At 37.4% G+C, this 22,450-nt stretch overlaps 1 protein-coding gene across 2 annotated transcripts in view; it reads right to left on the reverse strand.

Moving 5' to 3' along the window:
• The window catches only part of CRHR2 (corticotropin releasing hormone receptor 2), a 403,668-nt gene that overhangs the window by 11,067 nt on the left and 370,151 nt on the right, over positions 1-22,450 (reverse strand). For both annotated transcript variants that reach the window (XM_053712941.1, XM_053712942.1), the window contains 2 exons: positions 4,708-4,843; positions 3,201-3,242 (listed from right to left, as the gene is read on the reverse strand). In XM_053712941.1, the coding sequence (XP_053568916.1) occupies positions 3,201-3,242; positions 4,708-4,843 (178 nt within the window). The remainder of the gene's footprint in view (positions 1-3,200; positions 3,243-4,707; positions 4,844-22,450) is intronic.

Below are 22,450 nucleotides of genomic sequence, written 5' to 3' on the forward strand. Positions count from 1 at the left end.
GAAGGGTTAAGCTATATCTTTATACAAGAAGGGTTTAGCTATATCTTTATACAAGAAGGGTTTAGCTATATCTTTATACAAGAAATGTTTAGCTATATCTTTATACAAGAAGGGTTTAGCTATATATTTATACAAGAAGGGTTTAGCTATATCTTTATACACAAAGGGTTTATCTATATCTTTATACAAGAAGGGTTTAGCTATATCTTTATACAAGAAGGGTTTAGCTATATATTTATACAATAAGGGTTTAGTTATATCTTTATACAAGAAGGGTTTAGCTATATCTTTATACAAGAAAGGTTTAGCTATATCTTTATACAAGAAAGGTTTAGCTATATCTTTATACAAGAAGGGTTTAGCTATATCTTTATACAAGAAGGGTTTAGCTATATATTTATACAAGAAGGGTTTAGCTATATCTTTATCAAAGAAGGGTTTAGCTATATCTTTATCCAAGAAGGGTTTAGCTATATATTTATACAAGAATGGTTTAGCTATATCTTTATACAAGAAGGGTTTAGCTATATCTTTATACAAGATGGGTTTAGCTATATCTTTATAAGAGAAGGGTTTAGCTATATCTTTATACAAGAAGGGTTTAGCTATATCTTTATAATTTTTTCATGCTTTGTAAGAATTAAGGTTCTGAGACGTTACAAATAAATCATTAGCAAATCAAATGGAAGGTACACACACATGCATTGTATTTTGTTTCAGCAAATTCATAGTAACTGACTGTAGACTAGTTTCCATTGCTGAAGTAAAATTAGTAAACTGGAGATAGCATAAAATATCTCCATAGACTTTAATGGATATTAACATTTGCAGAAATATTTAAAGTTCAATGGCTAGATTTAGAGTTCTGTGTTAGCCGTCAAAACCAGCGTTAGAGGCTCCTAACGCTGGTTTTGGGCTACCGCTGGTATTTAGAGTCTTGTAGGTAAGGGTCTAACGCTCACTTTCCAGCCGCGACTTTTCCATACCGCAGATCCCCCTATTGCGTATCCTATCTTTTCAATGGGATCTTTCTAAAGCTGGTATTTAGAGTCTTGGCTGAAGTGAGCGGTAGAGCCTCTACCGACAAAACTCCAGCCGCAGAAAAAAGTCAGGAGTTAAGAGCTTTCTGGGCTAACGCCGGTTCATAAAGCTCTTAACTACTGTGCTCTAAAGTACACTAACACCCATAAACTACCTATGTACCCCTAAACCGAGGCCCCCCCCACATCGCCGCCACTCTAATACATTTTTTTAACCCCTAATCTGCCGACCGCACACCGCCGCAAACCTACGTTATCCCTATGTACCCCTAATCTGCTGCCCCTAACACCGCCGACCCCTATATTATATTTATTAACCCCTAATCTGCCGCCACCAACGTCGCTGCTACCTTACCTACAATTATTAACCTATAATCTGCCGACCGGACCTCACCGCTATTATAATAAAGTTATTAACCCCTAATCCGCCTCACTCCCGCCTCAATAACCCCATAATAAATAGTATTAACCCCTAATCTGCCCTCCCTAACATCACCGACACCTAACTTCAAGTATTAACCCCTAATCTGCCGACCGACCTCGTTGCTAAATGTATTAACCCCTAAAGCTAAGTCTAACCCTAACACCCCCCTAAGTTAAATATAATTATTATCTAACTAAATAAATTAACTCTTATTAAATAAATTAAACCTATTTAAAGCTAAATACTTATCTGTAAAATAAACCCTAATATAGCTACAATATAAATTATAATTATATTGTAGCTATTTTAGGATTAATATTTATTTTACAGGCAACTTTGTAATTATTTTAACCAGGTACAATAGCTATTAAATAGTTAATAACTATTTAATAGCTACCTAGTTAAAATAATTACAAAATTACCTGTAAAATAAATCCTAACCTAAGTTACAATTAAACCTAACACTACACTATCAATAAATTAATTAAATAAAATACCTACAATTATCTTCAATTAAATCTAACACTACACTATCAATAAATTAATTAAATAAATCTGCCAATTTATATTGTAGCTATATTAGGGTTTATTTTACAGGTAAGTATTTAGCTTTAAATAGGAATAAGTTATTTAATAAGAGTTAATTTATTTCGTTAGATTTAAATTATATTTAACTTAGGGGGGTGTTAGTGTTAGGGTTAGACTTAGCTTTAGGCGTTAATAAATTTATTAGAGTAGCGGTAAGGTCCGGTCGGCAGATTAGGGATTAATACTTAAAGTTAGGTGTCAGCGATGTTAGGGAAGGCAGATTAGGGGTTAATACTATTTATTATAGGGTTAGTGAGGCCGATTAGGGGTTAATAACTTTATTATAGTAGCGGTGAGGTCTGGTCGGCAGATTAGGGGTTAATTATTGTAGGTAGCTGGCGGCGACGTTGTGGGGGGCATATTAGGGGTTAATAAATATAATATAGGGGTCAGCGGTGTTAGGTGCAGCAGATTAGGGGTACATAGGTATAATGTAGCTTGCGGCGGTGTACGGAGCGGCAGATTAGGGGTTAAAAAAATATGCAGGGGTCAGCGATAGCGGGGGCGTCAGATTAGGGGTTAATGAGTGTAAGGTTAGGGGTGTTTAGACTCGGGGTACATGTTAGGGTGTTAGGTGCAGACTTAGAAACTGTTTCCCCATAGGAAACAATGGGGCTGCGTTAAGAGCTGAACGCTGCTTTTTTGCAGGTGTTAGGTTTTTTTTCAGCTCAAACTGCCCCATTGTTTCCTATGGGGGAATCGTGCACGAGCACGTTTTTGAAGCTGGCCGCGTCCGTAAGCACCGCTGGTATTGAGAGTTGCAATGGCGGTAAATATGCTATACGCTCCCTTTTTGGAGCCTAACGCAGCCCTTCTGTGAACTCTAAATACCAGCGGTATTTCAAAGGTGCAGGGGGAAAAAAGCCAGCATTAGCTACGCGGGTCGTTACCGACAAAACTCTAAATCTAGCCGCAAGTTTGTTCACCTTTTCTTTTCCATTTAGAAAATCAACAAAATATTTTGGTCACAGATGCTGATTATATGCAACTGTTGATCGAAAACATCATAAAGGCTATAGTTATATCACATTAGCACATTGTCATTGACTGGCAGTTATTACTTTTTATAATCTTTTATGTTTATGTTCAAACACACGGTCAGATTTATTGAACACAGTAGTTTATGGTATTAAGGTAAAGCTACTTACCTCCCCATTCAGAAAACAGTAAAATACAGACACAAAGAAACCCTGAAAATAGCAAAACAAAGATTTGTTAGGTGTATCAGTTACAGAAAATATACAAAAAGCAGACAAGGCACCCTGACTCTTTATTACTGTCTAATTAAAGGGACAGAAACCTATCTTTAAAAAAAAAATACTTTAAAAACAATGCAACATAGACTAGTTAATTTTTTACCTTTAGAGCTTCTAAACAGTTTTCCAAAGCTATTTTTGCACTCCCCAGGATCTCAAGCAACATACATATGAAAGCATGAGGTTAGTGTGTGGAGAGATTGCTAGTTAATCCTACTGTGGGCACTAATGTGCAGACAGGAAACAGTTTTCTCTTCAATGACAATGAGCAGTTTAAGTCTGCTGACACTAGAACAAGAGATATATCACCTTTTAGGTAATCTTTTCCAAACCATGGTTGTACTGTAACTATTGCTTTTTGAGTTATTAACAAGATGATTCTAAGGGGTAGATTAACAAGCAGCGGATGCTGCAATCTACCCCTGTAGTTTCCAGATCGCTGGAAACTTAAGTTAGGAAGCAGCGGTCATAAGACCGCTTCTCCTTAACTTGTCCGCCACCTCTGAGGCGGCAGACAGCAATCATCCTGATCGGATACGATCGGGTTTATTGACACCCCCTGCTTGACACCCCCTGATTGGCCGTGAATGTGCAGGGGACGGCATTGCACAAGCATTTCACTAGAAATGCTTGCGCAATGATAAATGCTGACAGCATGAACTAATGCCCTCTAGTGGTCAAAATGCATTTAGATTAGATGCAGTCTTCAAGGTCTAAGAAATTAGCATATGAACCTCCTAAGTTTAGCTTTCAACTAACAATACGAAAAGAACAAAGCAAAATTGGTGATAAAAGTAAATTGGGAAGTTGTTTAAAATGACATGCCCTATTTAAATCAAGAAAGTTCTTTTTGGACTTGACTGTCCCTTTAATGTTAATTACAGTTTGCTTTTCAATTTTACTTTTGTTATCTGATTTTCTTGGTATCCTTTGTTAAAAAGCAGGGAGGTAGCAGGGTGCACATGTTTGTAGCACTATATGGACACAGTTTTGCAAGAATGCTATACATTAGCAAGAGCACTAGATTACAGCAGCACTATTTCCAGTGTTCCAGACATGTGTACACTACCTACCTAGGTATCTCTTCAACAAACTATAATATAAGAACAAAGCAAATTTGATAATAGAAGTGAATTGGAAACCTTTTTTTTAAAATTGTATTCTCTATCTGAATCATGAAAAGAAACAATTTGGGGTTTCACGTCCCCTTAAGGATTGCAGTGTTGTTAATGTAGCATTGATCTAGTCACATAAATGACATCCTGTATAGACAATATTAGTATCTAAATCACTATATAGTTTGACATATATTTGCGTGTCTTTACTATCCACAAAAATTTAATAAACGTCCCCTCCAAATAACTGGGAACTCGTTACATTATACTGACCCATCACATACCTGAAATGACTGCAGGAATGAATTAAAATAAATAAAAACAATCTGAGAGACGTCATCTTCTCCAGGATTCACAAAGAACAGCATATACGTAATGCCCAGTAGTGGGAGTAGCACTAATGTCGCCTTTACAGCCTTCCTGTAATAGAAAATGATGAATACCTTTAGGTAAGTGCATTAGTGGACTTTTTCATAGGTCATTTATGTTGAGTACTGACAATTTCCAGACTTTAAAGGGATATTTTTTGATTCAGACAGAGCAAAATTTTCCAATGTACTTCTTTTATCAAATTTGCTTTGTTCCCATGGTATTCTTTGTTGAAGAGATACCTAGGTAGGCATCAGGAGCACAATATGGTAAGACGTAGTCCTGCTATCTAGTGCTCTTGCAAATGGATACGATTCTTGCAACACTGCTGCCATCTAGTGCTCCAGAAATAGGCAGGCTCCTGAGCTTTCACCCCCTGCTTTTCAACCAAAGATACCAAGAGAACAACATTAATTGTAATGGGACATTAAACACTAAATAAATGCTAGATAGAATAATGCATTTAAAGAAAAGATTAGTCCGGGAATAACATATAGATGTATTTATTAAAGTTTAAAGTGTATAAATATTGACAAAATAAGTGTAAAGTTTTAGTGTCTATAAAGCAAGGGAAGCTGCCATGTTGTAACTAAGGTTACCTTCTCTGCCTTCTCTGCCGTGGCCAATTAGGGACAGTTATAAATAAGTCACTAGAGTGTGCGGCCAATGGCTGTGTAGAATATAACAGTGTTCTGAAATTTAATTTATAACAGGAGCTGAAAACCTCACAATTTCAGAATGCAATTACAGGAAAAGGGGAGAAAATAAATATTTAAAGTACATTGCAGAGATATATATAATATATATATACTGTATATATATATGATTTATAATTTTATATTATCATCTCAAAGTGTTTAATGACCCTTTAATAGAAGTAAATTATTAAGTTGTTTAAAATGGTATGGTCTATCTGAATCATGAAAGAAACAAATTGTGTGTCAAATCCCTTTAAGTTCCTTAAAGGGACATGCCACCCATATTTTTTCTTTAATGATTTAGAAAGAGAATGCAATTATAAACATCTTTCAAATTTACTTATATTATGTCATTTGTTTTATTCTCTTGATATTCTTTGATGAAAAGCATATCTAGATATGCTCACTAGCTGCTGATTGGTTGCTGCACATAGAAGCCTCGTGTGATTGGCTCACCATGTGCATTGCTTTTTCTTCAACTAAGGATATCTAGAAAATGAAGCAAAATAAATAATGGAAGTAAATTGTAATGGTGTTTAAATTTCTATTCTCTATCTGAATCATGAAAGAAAGATTTTGGGTTTAGTGGCCCTTTAAGTGTTTAAAATATTCTTGTTACCAGACTCACATTTAGAAATGCACATTGATTTGGGCAAGAAGGACAAAACTGTGCTGTCTTTGGTAAGCTTCCATCGTGCACACAATTGCACTTTATATTTTTTCAAAAGCTGTATTAAAATCACAGTGAGTAAGAATATGAAAAAAAAAATTACAAAAATATATATATATATATATATATATATATATATATATAAAAGCAAATGTGGAAGGCACTCACCGGGTTTAACCAAGGGAGTACTTTTTTAAGTGTTACCCCCGTTTTCAAACTGACACGGTTACGGGGGTAACACTCCGAAACGTCATTTTAAGGGATTAAAAAGTATTAAAAAGTATACGCTTGTTTAAACCCGGTGAGTGCCTTCCTCACTTGCTTCTATTTGAACACTTTGCAGTGCACCCCGGTACATTGTGGTAACTCTGAGTGCTAGGCCATACAGGAAATATATATATATATATATATATATAAATATATATCTATAGTCTATACTATATTAGGCATAAAAACAAACCTCCTTCCTCACTGATATCTTGCAACTTTGTAGCAAACTTTACCCTGACGTGCAGAAAAAAAAACAGAGCTGGGTTGTCATGGCAACAACCAAACATAACACTCTTCTCAGTTCTCCCTTCCCCTTGAGTGCTAACGACGACTCAGAGCCGTCGCTAGCACTCACCCACATTGAGAGCAATCTGGGGACTTCCATCGACTCCCATCCCGGTGATCGGGCCTGTATAGTAACAGGCATCGCCGGGGCTTCCCATTACGTGCGGTGACGTCACGCACAATGACGTGATGACGTCACGTCACAACTTTATTTAAAATTTACAATGCAAAATATAGGGAAAGGGGACATGCTGCTTAGAAGCCTGTATCTCAGGCATCTAAGCAGCTACAGACCCCCAAAACACACCGTTGGAAAGGTAATCGCCTAACCTTTCCAACAATATAAGTCTTGGGGATCTGGTGGGGGGAAAGTAAAAAAAATATTTTTTAAAAATAGTAAAAACAAAAAAAAAAGTTAAATCCATCTTAGCACTCGAAGGGTTAAAGTAATACAATTAGCTGATTTTTTTTTGGGGTGTTAAGACACTTGATTGCATAAATATACAGGTAACAAGTATGGCATTTAGGTATATAGTAATGCATGAACCTACAAATTACCCAATCTGAGACACATAAACATTTACATTACAGCTAAAGCATCATTACTTTTGTACCTAACAACAATTATACAGTCAATTATACAGTCACTCTGGTTCCTAGTTTTTTTTTTTTTTTTAATGTAGTAATATTTAATGGATGGGTGATTTATATGTACTTAGTATTTCTTTGGTGCAATTGTTTGTGCCCCCTGACTATATGCTCCTCAAATAGATGAGTAATCAGCTTGAAGCATTTTTTACCATTGTGAAAAACACACAGAACCAGGTTACAGAACCCTAAAAACCAAAATCGTCTACTGCTACTTAGCTGGTCTTTTTTAATTTATATTTTAACAATTATATAGCTAAGTCACCACAGTTATTTTTTATAAAAAAAAACTGCAAAAACACCTACTTGACAAAAAAATCTATATGCATATAACATTGTTATAACTATTTTACTCCTATTATCAATTGTTCTTTGTTCTCTTGATATCTTTATTTGAAAAGCAAGAATGTATGCTTAGGAAGCATCCCATTTTTGGTTCAGCACCTGGGTTGCACTTGGTGTTTGGTGGCTAAGAGGCCTATATAACAAAGTTCTGTCTGACCTGATTCGACAGTGCGGATCAGGTCCGACAGACCTCGCTGAATGCGGAGAGCAATACGCTCTCCGTATTCAGCATTGCACCAGCAGCTCTTGAGAGCTGCTGGTGCAACGCCACCCCCTGCAGACTCGCGGCCGCCAGCAGGGAGATGTCAATCAACATGATCGTACTCGATCGGGTTGAATTGCGGCGATCTCTGTCGGCCTCCTCAGAGCAGCCGGACAGGTTATGGAGCAGTGGTCTTTAGTCTGAAGACTCGCCAGAAACACAGGCCCTCAAGCTCCATTCAGAGCTTGATAAATGGGCCTCTAAATGTACCCATCAATCAGCAAGCACTATCCAGGCCCTGCTCCTTAGCTTCGATTTCTGCTTTTCCAACTAAAGATAGCAAGAGAATGAAGAAAAATTGATAATAGGAGTAAAATAGAAAGTTGCTTAAAATTGCAAGTGTGTGTGTAAATGTGTGTGTGTAATTAAACGTGTATGTAGGTATGTGTAAGTAAATGTGTAGAGTAAAAAGAGAGTATATCCCAAATTATCCAAAAAGTAAAAAAAGATTTATTGTTCATTCGTTAAAAATAGCGACATGTTGGGGCGGAGCCTGGCTGCTGCCATGAATGCAGCGTAAACCCAGTGCTCTGCTACAGCAGTCCTGAATATTTCATGTCATCCTGGACATATCTCAATAAAAATTTAATTGACCAGCAACAATAACCCTGGTGACCAGCAGACAACACTTTAATCTAAAAAAAACAGCAGGTGAGAGGACCTTGGAATGCCCCAGGCACACGCTACTGAGGGTCGCATCAACTGAAACTATAGGAGCTCCGTGGATGCCTTACCTGCATCGACAACTGCCGCTACAACCACCGGCAACTAAATACTTATTGGACGGATCCGACCAAAGAAGGAACCCCATCACCCTGCTAAGCAGCAACTACGGAGCCGTCGCAGGTATTTTAAATAGGGCTCAATATAAGGCGCCGCCATTTTAGGCCTCCCCACGCTACAAAATACGCAGCTAAATTGCCTCCTTAGCTGAAACTGAAACTCACTGCTCCCCGCAGTTCTTAAGCCCATACAGGCGGACACTAATACACGGGGGTACAATAGAGGAACCCTGCTGACAAGAGAGGGGAAAAACAAAGAGAAAAAACAAAAACAAAAAAAGGGAAGAGAAAAAAGAAAAAAAGGGCACTTTAAGGAACGGTTTAACCTTAATGCATATCTGGTCCCTATAAACTCCTTCAAGATACAAAATCATATTCTTTCAGACGTTTTACCCCTAACATTAAAGCAACATCTATCATATTAAGAAATACCACACTGTACCCTAAGCTGTTACTACTTGTTATAGTTTTGCTGGGAAACCTTGCTGTGTTTTTTTGTTAATACTATAGTAACTGACTTTTCCACATTTATCCTTTCTTATATTATCACCATATAAACCAGAACATTTATATTGTTAGACTTTTGGGTCTTATCAATATGACTAATAGAAGGAATACCAAACAAGATACACTCTCTAAACCTATATCAGGGAAATCTCTGCCTATATAATCTTACATGCAAAGCTCTGATCTTTCTGAGGTTGGAAATAAATGGCTTTCTGGGGACACCCTAGCTACCACAGACCATAACCTGCAACCTGAGGACATACAAAGGACTGCATCTATTCTTCAGGACTTGCCTTCTAAACAAGCTATTGCAGACATTGTTCGCACCTGCATAAGAGAGGAGCTTGCAGGCATGAGGCAGGACATTTATACCCTGGGATTCCAGGTAGATCCTTAGAGGGCTGCCAGGAGGAGATTAAGGAAGATGTACAAAATCTAATTGATCAGGTTACACAACACCAAGAAACCATTTCCTCACTACAAGAAAAACTTGAGGACTTAGAGAATCGCATCAGAAGAAAAAACATACGCATTAGAGGAGTCCCAGTCCCAGAAAGTATTCTTCCCAGAGACTTTCTTGTTTATTTGCAAGCTTTAATTCAACAGATTAAAGACTCAACCTGCACCTCAGATATACAGTGGGTGAGAGCACATAGATCACTTAGACCCAAGCCACCGGACACGGCCCCTCCAAGAGACATAATTATCCGTTTTAAAAATTTCTTGGAAAAAGAAATGCTCATGAACCAGTCACGGAAATTACAACTGGTCCGATTCAGGGGAAATGTATTACAATTTTATCAGGACCTGTCCTTCCAAACACTGCAACTGCGAAAGGATTTTGCACCCCTCACCTCGCTTCTATGGACCAAGAAGATCCCTTATCGCTGGGGTTTTCCCACTCAAATATGGGTACTCCGAAACAACACCCATCTGATCTGCAGAACACATTGCTTCTTTTTGCAAGGCATTGGGACTGGACCCTCCACATATACCTGACCCACCAAGTGCCTCATCCTCATCACCTTCTAGAAGACCCACAAACTCCTCCACACCTTGGACCATCATCATCAGCAGGCAAAACAAAGCCAATAAATCACCAAGACTGCCAATCAGTCCTCTAGGGACTATGCTTCTGACACAGGATCAGTCAGACGCAATGACCACCATGAGCCCCACTTGAATGCGGTCTTGAATTGAACTCTTTTGGAAGCCTACCTGAAGGCTATTGTATATAAGTGTTTTCACATCACTTAAGACTGCATAATAACTCAATAAATGTAAACTTTGGGCTAATCCCACTTCTAGCTCCTATTAGCCATGCAAGATGGATATAGGCCCGACGATGCCATCCTGTACTTATTTTCCTTAGAACACACTCATAATGCATGGGAATGTGTAGAGGTCCAACGCTCTCATATTTTCTATACTTGAGTAATCATATTCCCCCCATGTTCTAAATGTAATTGTTATTTATGCTGTTGACCTAGAAGGGATCATTGTAAGACAGGAACTTATATGTTGCCTACCTATGCATAGTACATTGAGTTAATCTTACTCAGGGATTCTGCTAGACTTGATGGGAGAGTATTTACACAATTGCCTCTCGTCATACCTGTCTTTGTTTGGAACTGTTTGTCTAAGATGGTTATTTGAATTTTGCTGTTCCTGATTTAATGCTCACTCAGGATGTAAACTGCCTACCAGGATATACCTTATGTCGGACTTGCTAAGTAGGCTGCCCCACGTATTTGCTCTCATTATAGCCTATATTAGGAAGAGAGCCTTTTCTATGTTTGTTTTGTTTGATATGTTTTGTTTGTTTATATTGTTTAAAATGTTACTCATAGTTGAATTTACATGTTATTATGAGACTTGCCTTGTTATGTACAATGTTTTGATGCATACATCTCTGCACATTTCACCACCACTCTTATTTCTGCAAGATGCTAACTCACATTATACTTCTATGCTATATGTGAATCCCACATACCATACCGATGTCACACACTAAGCAGGAGACATAGCTATAACTCACCAGCATTCCATAAAATCACTTTGTGGTAAAGATACTTCTTTTTGAACTGTGGCATTTTCACTATCAGCCGTATTTCAGTATTGCACATAGCAATACTGATTGATACTAACTTACAGAGTTCACCTAAAGACTCACAAGGGTACTTTTTGTTGCCATTCCCTCAATATTGGTAACATACATCTATGTGATACAAACCATTATTTTACAAATACTATTTTCTCAAGAATATAATTCCGCAACTGAGACCACTAATAATATTACACTAAAGAGATTTTCACATATCTCACACCCTATCTGACCTAACTAAGCGCCATGCTGATATTTTGTTCCTACAGGAGACCCATTTCAAGCGCCAGAAAGAACCCAAATATTTTGGGAAAACATATACAATTCATTACCATAGCTCCGGCCCATCAAAGAAAAATGGAGTGAGTATTCTGCTCAATAATTCCCTTCCATTCACCTTACACCACAAGATTATTGACAAAAAGGGACATTTTCTAGGTATAGTGGGCCTTCTATACGGTAGACTTGTCACATTCATAAATATTTATGCTTCTAACACCAGCCAACTGCCGTTTTTCCACTACATGTTTAGGAAATTATTTGACCTAGCTAAAGGAACAGTATTTTTGGCTGGAGATTTTAATGTTCCCATTCACCCCAAAACTGATAGTACCAACCCTACAATACAGATCCCATGCAAACTCACTACTGCATTATGGAAAGATTTTAGGGATTTAAATTTATATGACGTGTGGAAGTTTATACATCATGACACCAGAGACTACACCTTCTCTTATTTAAATAAATCTTACAGCAGATTAGACTATATTTTCACAAATGAAAACAGCCTCACCCATGTACACAGGTGTAACATATCCCCTACTGCGTGGTCAGATCACTCAGCTGTAATCTTAAAATTTAATTGGCCTAATAGCCCCACGACCCCTTATCTATAGAAGCTGGATGATTCTCTATTAGACTGCCCCAACTAATTGGTCAAACTCACAAACACCATAAACAAATATTTTAATCTTAACTCACACTCTGTTAACAACAATCATACCCTTTGGGAGGTGCACAAATGTGTGCTATGGGGTGACTTCATTAAGATAAAGCATACCGCCAACAAACCCATCGCAAACATTATCAGGAATTAATGGATAAATATACAAAACTAGAATACATATTGATAGAGTCCCCAACTGACACCACCACTTTAAAAGATATACAAAAAGTTCCGGAGGAATTGAATCATTCTCTTGATATTGAATATCAGTCCCATAGAAAAAAAACTAATAGCATGTTTTATTTTGAAAGTAATAGAGCAGGCAAGATGCTGGCAAGGGCTCTAAAAAAGAAAATATTTAATTCTTACATCTATGAATTACATCCTCGCCACCATAAAAAACCCTTACAAACCAGCTCTGAAATTCTACAGTCATTTCATGACTATTACACTGCGCTGTATAACCTACCGAAAGACTCAGAAACTCCAGACCACACTGTCGCCCTTGAACAATATCTAGACAAATGCATATTGCCTGCTCTATCTAAAGAACAGCAAGACCAGCTCAATACACCTATATCACTACAAGAAACACTCTTAGCCATAAAAAGCTTGAAATTGGGCAGGAGTCCAGAGCCAGATGGTTTCACAGGTAAATATTACTGTACATTTTCAAATTCTTTGGCTCCCTTCCTTACTTCACTTTTTAATGAAACTAATATAAATAATCCATTCCCACTTTCAATGTTAGAGGCGCAAGTGGTGGTGTTGCCTAAACCGGGTAAGCCACCCACGACGCCAGCCAATTTTCGACCAATCTCTTTATTGAACATAGATATAAAAACATATGCAAAAATTTTAGCCTTTAGAATTAACCAAGTCCTATCGGACATTGTCCACATCAACCAAGTTGGCTTTACCCTGTTTAGAGAGGCTAGAGATAACACCACCAAAATTCTTCACCTTATGGAATATGCCCACCAACAACAGGTTCCATCCGTGTTCCTATCAATGGATGCAGAGAAAGCCTTCGATAGACTGGATTGGTACTTTTTAAAATGTGCTTTACAAAAATTTGGCTTTCATCACAATTTCGTTGAGAAAATACTTACTCTATATCACAACCCTTCACTATTGCCAACAGCACAAGACAGGGGTGCCCCTTGTTGCCACTACTCTTTGTTATAGCAATGGAAGTCTTAGATTCGTATATCAGGAATAACAGTGACATTAAAGGCTTTACCATGGGTCCATCGGAGTATAAAATTACATTATATGCTGATGACATTTTCTTAACCCTCACAGACCTTGAACATTCGATTCCCCCCATTACAAACAATACAGATATATGGCCTTTACTCCAATTTTAGCATTAACATAGCAAAGTCAGAATTGCTTAGGATCAATCTGACAGCATCTAACCTATGTATGATCCAAAATCAATTTCGATTCCATATTCAACATAAAGCTATTAAATACCTTGGGGTCTATATTTCACCACACCTAGATGACATTATCACGCTGAACTATAACCCTTTAAACACAAATATACGGAATACACTACATTCCTGGAATCAAAAACCACTATCGTGGCTGAGATGAGTCAGTGCCTATACCCTTGCCAGATCGTATGATTTCAAATTTACAGAAACAACTGAATACCTTTATTAGGTCAAATAAACGACCTTGCTTTAATACTAATATCCTCTATCGTCCTAAAGGTGTGAGAGGAATTGGAGCCCCTAATATAAATCAATATAGACTTGCTGTTTTCCTAACAAGAATAGTAGACTGGTGCCGACATGCACCTAACAAAGAGTGGGCCTTATTAGAACATTCCCTTGATAGTAGCCTTGAATTGAGTGGAAATTGTTGGACCCCAGCTCATTATCACCAATATCAAACCACTAACACCAGGGCCACCATTGAAACATATAAGCTCTGGGATAGAACCGTTAAGAGATACCCTTCAATCTCCACAACATACTCACCTCTCTGACCCTTGAGAAATAGCCCCATGTTTCCATTACGACACCTACTCCCCCCACAAACTCAGCCCTCATTACACAGTTCACTACCACACTTACTTCTTCACCACGAAAACAAACATAAACCATAAAACAAAATCATAAATCTCCTAGGTCCCAATTTCCAAAACTGGTATGCAAACAAACAAATCTCCCATTATTTATCATCCCACCCAAGTAAAGCCCACATTAGACGTCATTTGACTGCCTTTGAGAGTGTTTGCTATCTCTTGCACTCTCGCAAGGGAATCCTATCACTAATCTATAAGTTACTATCCCCAACCCTCTATTCCTCCCCTCCTACATATGTGGCAAAATGGGAAACTGAAATAGATCAACATTTACCACTTAGAGATTGGGACTTTATTTTTACTCAAATGACTAAAGCCTCATCTTCCATCACAATAACAGAAATGAACATTAAACTTCTACGTCAATGGTACTATACGCCTTCTAGGTTACATCAATTGTTTCCAAACTCGACCAGTGAATGTTGGAGAGGCTGCACTGAGACTGCTACCTTTTTCATATTTGGTGGCAATGCCCTATGGCTAAATCATACTGGCTCTCAATGAAATAAGAAATTGAAGCAGCCCTCAACCCCTAAATTTCCATTTTGACCCTTGGATTTTCCTTTTTAATAAGTTCCCCAAGATAGACTCATGGAAATCTGTAGTGACCCACATGCTCCAGCTGGAAAAATACCACTATGTACACACTAAGCACATAAACGAATACCACAACTTACTATTTCTATGGGAGCAATACTTACATAGATAATCAGTTTCTGTCACACATTTACTAATAATGTCACTAGATCTAGATAACTATCTTCCAACATACTTGATACTACACGTGTAATGATTGCATTGTTCGCAGGATTGTGCATCCAGGGATTCAATTATATATGGATATCATTATCATGTATTTGTACATCTGTTTTACATTGTTTATTCTATGATGATCTCGTGTTGTCAACTTTCAAGTTATTTCAATAAAGCTTTAAAACCTTAAAAAAAAAAATATAGCAACATGTTACACACAAGGGAGAGAGAGTTTTTTTTATGTGTTTCGACTTTAACCGTACTCCTAAACCTGAAAAGGCACAGGTGAGTGCTATTTAAAAAGGCTAAGTCTAGACGGGTCATTGGTCGGTGTAGAACACACCCCTGTGAACCTGTTGTTTACTGAATCAACACAAATTTATCCAAATGAGCATACATATTACAACATGTTATACAAAAAGGTTACAAGGTCTAGAGGTAATAAATAGTTAATACATATACCTAAGAAAATTTAATACATAATTGATTATCACATCAATTTGGTCACATAGGGTTGACACAGGTGTAAATCTACACAATGGGTGCAAAAATAACATAAGTCATATAAAACTAAATAAACTTTGCAAAATGCAATATTCATGCAAAAAAAGTGGATTTGCATATTTAGATAAGTGTATAGACAGTTGTATTATAATGTAAAAAGGTTTTGCTTTTAAACACATCCTATATATATGCAGGCATGTATACATAGACGGACAATTTATCATAGGTAAGTCTTATAACTGAAAACTTGTGGTGCATCCATTCATGTGTAAAGAACATCTAAATACATACATAAGAAAATATATTTCCAGTAATGACACATGATATCACAAAAAAGGATGCTTTTCACACAAGAAATACCTACAGACTCCTATATTGGGTGTTAGTTAAAACTAAACACAGTTCTCAAACAAAACTCCAATATTTAGTCAAACCAATAGGGATTCATACTGTCTTATAATATTTCATATTCATATATAAACACCACATATGTGTCATTAACTCCAGTAAAATTGGTTAAATAGGTAAGACCTCAATATGGATAGTAAAAAATGAATAAATAAAACATATAAAAGAATGAAAATATAAAAAATATTGTGTCATGGCAGTAGTATACTGGAAAATGAAAAGTGAAATAAATCACTGAATTGATCACTAATATGGATATATTTATTTCCAATGATTAATGATATCAAATTCTGAATTAAAACCATACGGAATTTGTGTATGAAGTTTTATAATCCAATATGCTTCCTGCCTTGCTAACAACTGGTCTTTGTTACCTCCCCTGGGGAGCAATCGTATAGTTTCTATCGCTCGCCATTTGAAAGATTTTTTGTGTACCTGTTGTGTACCTCTATAAAATTTCTTGAAAGGGCAGAGCATGGTCTATCATTTTTAATATAGCCAAGATGTTCTCGGACACGGGTCTGGATGTCTCTGCTAGTCATGCCCACATATTTTTTTTAAATGTTCAACACACTCAATGAGGTACACAACATAAGTTGTGGAGCAATTTATGCACCCTCTTGTTTGAAAGGTTTGTGAGGTATCACATGAATAAAACTCCTTACCCTCAATGATATAATCACAAGCCTTACACCTGTGGTTGCCATATTTTTTAACAATATTACAGACTAAAAAAAAGTCTGACGAATATTGTGTTATAAAGGACAGGGGTCTATCATCTGATATATCCTTTCTTTGATCCTATGTTTGTAAGGGTTGTCTACCATCTACAAGTATTTTTTTAGCTAGGTGGTCAAGCATTCTGGGGGAATAACCTCTTGTTTTAAGTCTTTGTTTGATGTATTTACTCTACTCAATAAAGTCCCTATCCTGACTGCATATTCTCCTTGCCCTCAGGAATTGGCTGTTTGCTCTTCCTTTGAAAACATAAGGAGGATGTCCACTTTTGTTGTGTAAGATAGTATTCCCTGAAATGGGTTTTCTGTACAATACGCATTATGCCCTGATGAACCCCTGTGACACATACTCATTGTGGGGGTGAAACATGCGTTAGCACTTATGTGTGGATGACCCTGGAGCAAGTCGACTACCTCCTGGGAGATGTTTGTGTATGAGTCGTTATGGTCCCGTTGCTGCAAATAAGCTCTGAGCAGGGACATTCTGGGATGACAGCGTGAGACGCTAAACTGTGAAGTAGTACATCCAGAATGATATATACCTATGCGGTGACGATCCGCTTCAAAGAGAGCACAATTAATCATACTAAAGATGGTACATCATGGTAACTATTGCTACTTTTCAAGGGCTTTGAACTGTATCTAATATGTTTGCTGTTTCAGCTGATGAAACAGGGTCTTCCCTGAGAAACGCGTCGCTATTATCTCTGCATACACAAGGAGATTTGCCTTTTAACACACCCAGCTGTAATTCGTTGCACTGATGGTATTTTTATTTTTGGAACAATAAAATACTTGGTATATTTTTTTTTACAAGTCTGGTGTTTGTGTGGCATTTCCCTTGCCAGTAACCATAGGGCTGTTTAGCCTTTCTCCCTTCTCCACTTTAATTCCATTCTGCTGAAAGTGACCCAGACAAGGGTTACTGTTGTGACATTCACGACAACCATAGGACATCACAACGGGGATTCCCTGGTACAGCCAGCTGGTTTGCTGTGAAAATACCAGCCTGCCTCCACAGGCACAAGAGAGTGCCTTCACGTTTGTGAGTATCCTGTATCTCATTTTGCTTGGATATTGTCAGCTTTGATTGATCTACACATGTGGCGCCTCTGTTTCTGTTCTCATTACAGTTAACCATTTTTGAAGCTACACCATCGTTTGGGTGAAGACCGAGAGCTGCCTGTTCTATTTCTGGACTCTGTTGGATACCATTTGAACTTATCTATTGCCAGATTGGCCACTTGTTACGTATGTATATATATATATATTTTTTTTTTTCTTTTAACATATTTTTAACAATTTAAATTTCTTCACTTTATGTATATGGTGTGACTAGTGGCACACTGATTTTATCATTTACCACCTTTGGTTACTAGGGCCTCCTATAGGAGACTTGTGGTATTTATTTATTATCACTAATATCCCTGGATTTATATTTCAGCTGGGGTTCCGCCTGGCCAATGAGGACTGGTCGATTGTGCTGGTAACCACTCACAGACCCCTATGACGACATAGCCACTCCTCTTGTTGAAATGTCACACGGCTGGAAAAACGATGAAAGGAGGATATAGCAGGCAAACTGGAACGCTATAACTACACGTTATTGATGATAAGTGCAAGTATATCATGTAACTGTACATTGGCTATATGACCTTGTGTGCAGCGGGATCGCTGCGGTCGAATACTACAACTTGTTAACATGAGTTTATTGTGAAAGCCTTCAGTACAAAATACTGTACCTACCTACAAGACCGCATGTACAGCTGGGGCCCAATTAAGTTCATTCTTAAAGTGAACTATGTACACATTCACCTAGATTACGAGTTTTGCGTTAGAGGCTGTGCGGTGCTAACGAGCAGTTTTCCCTCACTGCTCACTTACAGACAGCGCTGGTATTACGGGTTTTTACAAGCCTGGCGTTAACCACAAAAAAGTGAGCGTAAAGCAAAATTTTGCTCCACATCTCACCTCAATACCAGCGCTGCTTACATTAGCGGTGAGCTGGTAAAACGTGCTCATGCACGATTTCCCCATAGGAATCAATGGGGGAGAGCTGGCTGAAAAAAAACCTAACACCTGCAAAAAAGCAGCGTTTAGCTCCTAACGCAGACCCATTGATTCCTATGGGGAAATAAAAGTTATGTCTACACCTAACACCCTAATATGAACCCCGAGTCTAAACACCCCGAATCTTACACTTATTAACCCCTAATCTGCCGCCCCCAACATCGCCGACACCTACATTATATTATTAACCCCTAATCTGCCGCTCCGGACACCGCCGCCACCTACATTATACTTATGAACCCCTAATCTGCTGCCCCCAACATCGCAGACACCTGTATTATATTTATTAACCCCTAATCTGCCGCCCTCAACGTCGCCACCACTATAATAAAGTTATTAACCCCTAAACCTAAGTCTAACCCTAACCCCCCTAATTTAAATATAAATTAAATAAATCTAAATAAATTTACTACAATTAACTAAATAATTCCTATTTAAAACTAAATACCTATAAAATAAACCCTAAGATAGCTACAATATAACTAATAGTTACATTGTAGCTAGCTTAGGGTTTATTTTTATTTTACAGGCAACTTTGTATTTATTTTAACTAGGTACTATAGTTATTAAATAGTTATTAACTATTTAATAACTACCTAGTTAAAATAAAGACACATTTACCTGTAAAATAAAACCTAACCGAAGTTACAATTACACCTAACATTACACTACAATTAAATTAATTACCTAAATTAAATACAATTAATTACAATTAAATAAAATTATCTAAAGTACAAAAAAACACAACACTAAATTACAGAAAATAATAAACAAATTAAGATTTTTAAACTAATTACACCGAATCTAATCCCCCTAACAAAATAAAAAAGCCCTACCCTATACTAAATTACAAAAAAAGTACAAATCACCCCCCAACATTAAAACCCACCACCCACACAACCAACCCTACTCTAAAACCCACCCAATCCCCCCTTAAAAAAACCTAACACTAACCCCCTGAAGATCACCTTACCGGGAGACGTCCTCAACAAAGCCGGGAGAAGTCCTTATCCAAGCCGGGCGAAGTGGTCCTCCAGACGGGCAGAAGTCTTCATCCAGATGGCATCTTCTATCTTCATCCATCCGGCGCGGAGCGGGTCCATCTTCAAGACATCTGACGCAGGGCATCCTCTTCTTCTGACGGAATCAGCCAATCGGAATTAAGGTAGAAAAAATCATATTGGCTGATGCAATCAGCCAATAGGATTGAACTGGCATTCTATTGGTTGATTGGAACAGCCAATAGAATGCCAGCTTAATCCTATTGGCTGATTGGATCAGCCAATAGGATTGAACTTCAATCCTATTGGCTGATTGCATCAGCCAATAGGATTTTTTCTACCTTAATTCCGATTGGCTGATAGAATTCTATCAGCCAATCGGAATTGAAGGGACGCCATCTTGGATGACGCCATTTAAAGGAACCTTCATTCTGTGTTTAGCCGTCGGCAGAAGAGGATGCTCCGTGTCTGATGTCTTGAAGATGGACCCGCTCCGCGCCGGATGGATGAAGATAGAAGATGCCGTCTGGATGAAGACTTCTGCCCATCTGGAGGACCACTTCACCCAGCTTGGATGAAGACTTTTTCCGGCTTTGTTGAGGACTTCGGCCCGGTAAGGTGATCTTCAAGGGGTTAGTGTTTGTTTTTTTTAAGGGGGGATTGGGTGGGTTTTAGAGTAGGGTTGGTTGTGTGGGTGGTGGGTTTTAATGTTGGGGGGTGATTTGTACTTTTTTTTTACAGGTAAAAGAGCTGTTTGTAATTTAGTGTAGGGTAGGGCTTTTTTATTTTGGGGGGACTTTTTTATTTTTTTAGGGGGATTAGATTAGGTGTAATTAGTTTAAAATGCTTGTAATTTGTTTATTTTGTTCTGTAATTTAGTGGGGGGGGGTTGTACTTTAGATAATTTTATTTAATTGTATTAATTGTATTTAATTTAGGTAATTAATTTAATTGTAGTGTAGTGTTAGGTGTAATTGTAATTTAGGTAAGGTTTTATTTTACAGGTAAATTTGTCTTTATTTTAACTAGGTAGTTATTAAATAGTTAATAACTATTTAATAACTATTGTACCTAGTTAAAATAAATACAAACTTGCCTGTAAAATAAAAATAAAACCTAAGCTAGCTACAATGTAACTGTTAGTTATATTGTAGCTAGCTCAGGGTTTATTTTATTGGTAAGTATTTAGTTTTAAATAGGAATTACTTAGTTAATTGTAGTAATTTTATTTAGATTTATTTAAATTATATTTAAGTTAGGTGGGGTTAGGGTTAGGGTTATACTTAGGTTTAGGGGTTAATAACTTTATTATAGTGGCGGCGACGTTGGGGGCGGCAGATTAGGGGTTAATAAATGTAGGTAGGTGGCAGCTATGTTAGAGCCGGCAGATTAGGGGTTAATAATATTTAAATAGTGTTTGCGATGCGGGAGTGCGGCGGTTTAGGGGTTAATATATTTATTATAGTGGCGGGGATGTCCGGTTCGGCAGATTAGGGGTTAAAAAAATTATTTTAGTGTTTGCGATGTGGGAGGGCCTCGGTTTAGGGGTTAATAGGTAGTTTATGGGTGTTAGTGTACTTTTTAGCACTTTACTCAAGAGTTTTATGCTACAGCGTTGTAGTGTAAACCTCTTAACTACTGACTCTTAAATGCGGTACCAGTCTTGAGAGGAGAGGGTCTACCGCTCACTTTTGGTCAGACTCGTAATACCGGCGCTATGCAAGTCCCATTGAAAATATAGGATACACAATTAAAATAAGTGGATTTGCGGTATTTCCGAGTCTGGCCAAAAAAGTGAGCGCTACACCTGTACCTGCAAGACTCGTAATACCAGCGGGCGTTAAAAAGCAGCGTTGGGACCGGCCAACGCTGCTTTTTAAGCCTAATGTAAGACTCGTGATCTAGCCGATTGTTTTTTTTTTATACAAAATGGTATTATGTATGATTCAAGTGCACTAGGTTATTTTACTTACCTGCATAATTATGCTTAGCAATAGGGAGTACCTATAACGATTGCTCATTTTTTCATTGTTTTGTTTTGTGTTTATGTTTTTACTTCATATGGTGCTGCTAGGCACTTAAAGGTGATTTACTTGACTGTTTTGGGATATTGATTACATTTTTTAAAGTCTATTCCATGTGCTGGTTTGTATTTTTCCCTTGCTTTTTTAGGACAGTATTATATGTCCTGAATATTTATCTCTCTTTTTATTTGCTGTATACATTACATAAGGGAAGCATCGCAAAGTTATAGCAGCAATATTTACTACTCTCTCTGTTTTATTAATTTTTTCAGGAAGTATATTGGATTATGAAACTTCATACACACATTCCATATGGTTTTAATTCAGAATTTGATATAATTAATCATTGGAAATAAATATATCCATATTAGTGATCCATTTAGTGATTTTTTCACTTTTCATTTTCCAGTATACTACTGACATGACACAATATGTTTATATTTTCATAATTTCATATGTTTTATTTATTAATTTTTTACTATCCATATTGAGGTCTTACCTATTTAACCAATTTTACTGGAGCTAATGACACGTATGTGGTGTTTA

This window comes from Bombina bombina, chromosome 5 (assembly GCF_027579735.1).
Source record: "Bombina bombina isolate aBomBom1 chromosome 5, aBomBom1.pri, whole genome shotgun sequence".
Classification (NCBI taxonomy): domain Eukaryota; kingdom Metazoa; phylum Chordata; class Amphibia; order Anura; family Bombinatoridae; genus Bombina; species Bombina bombina.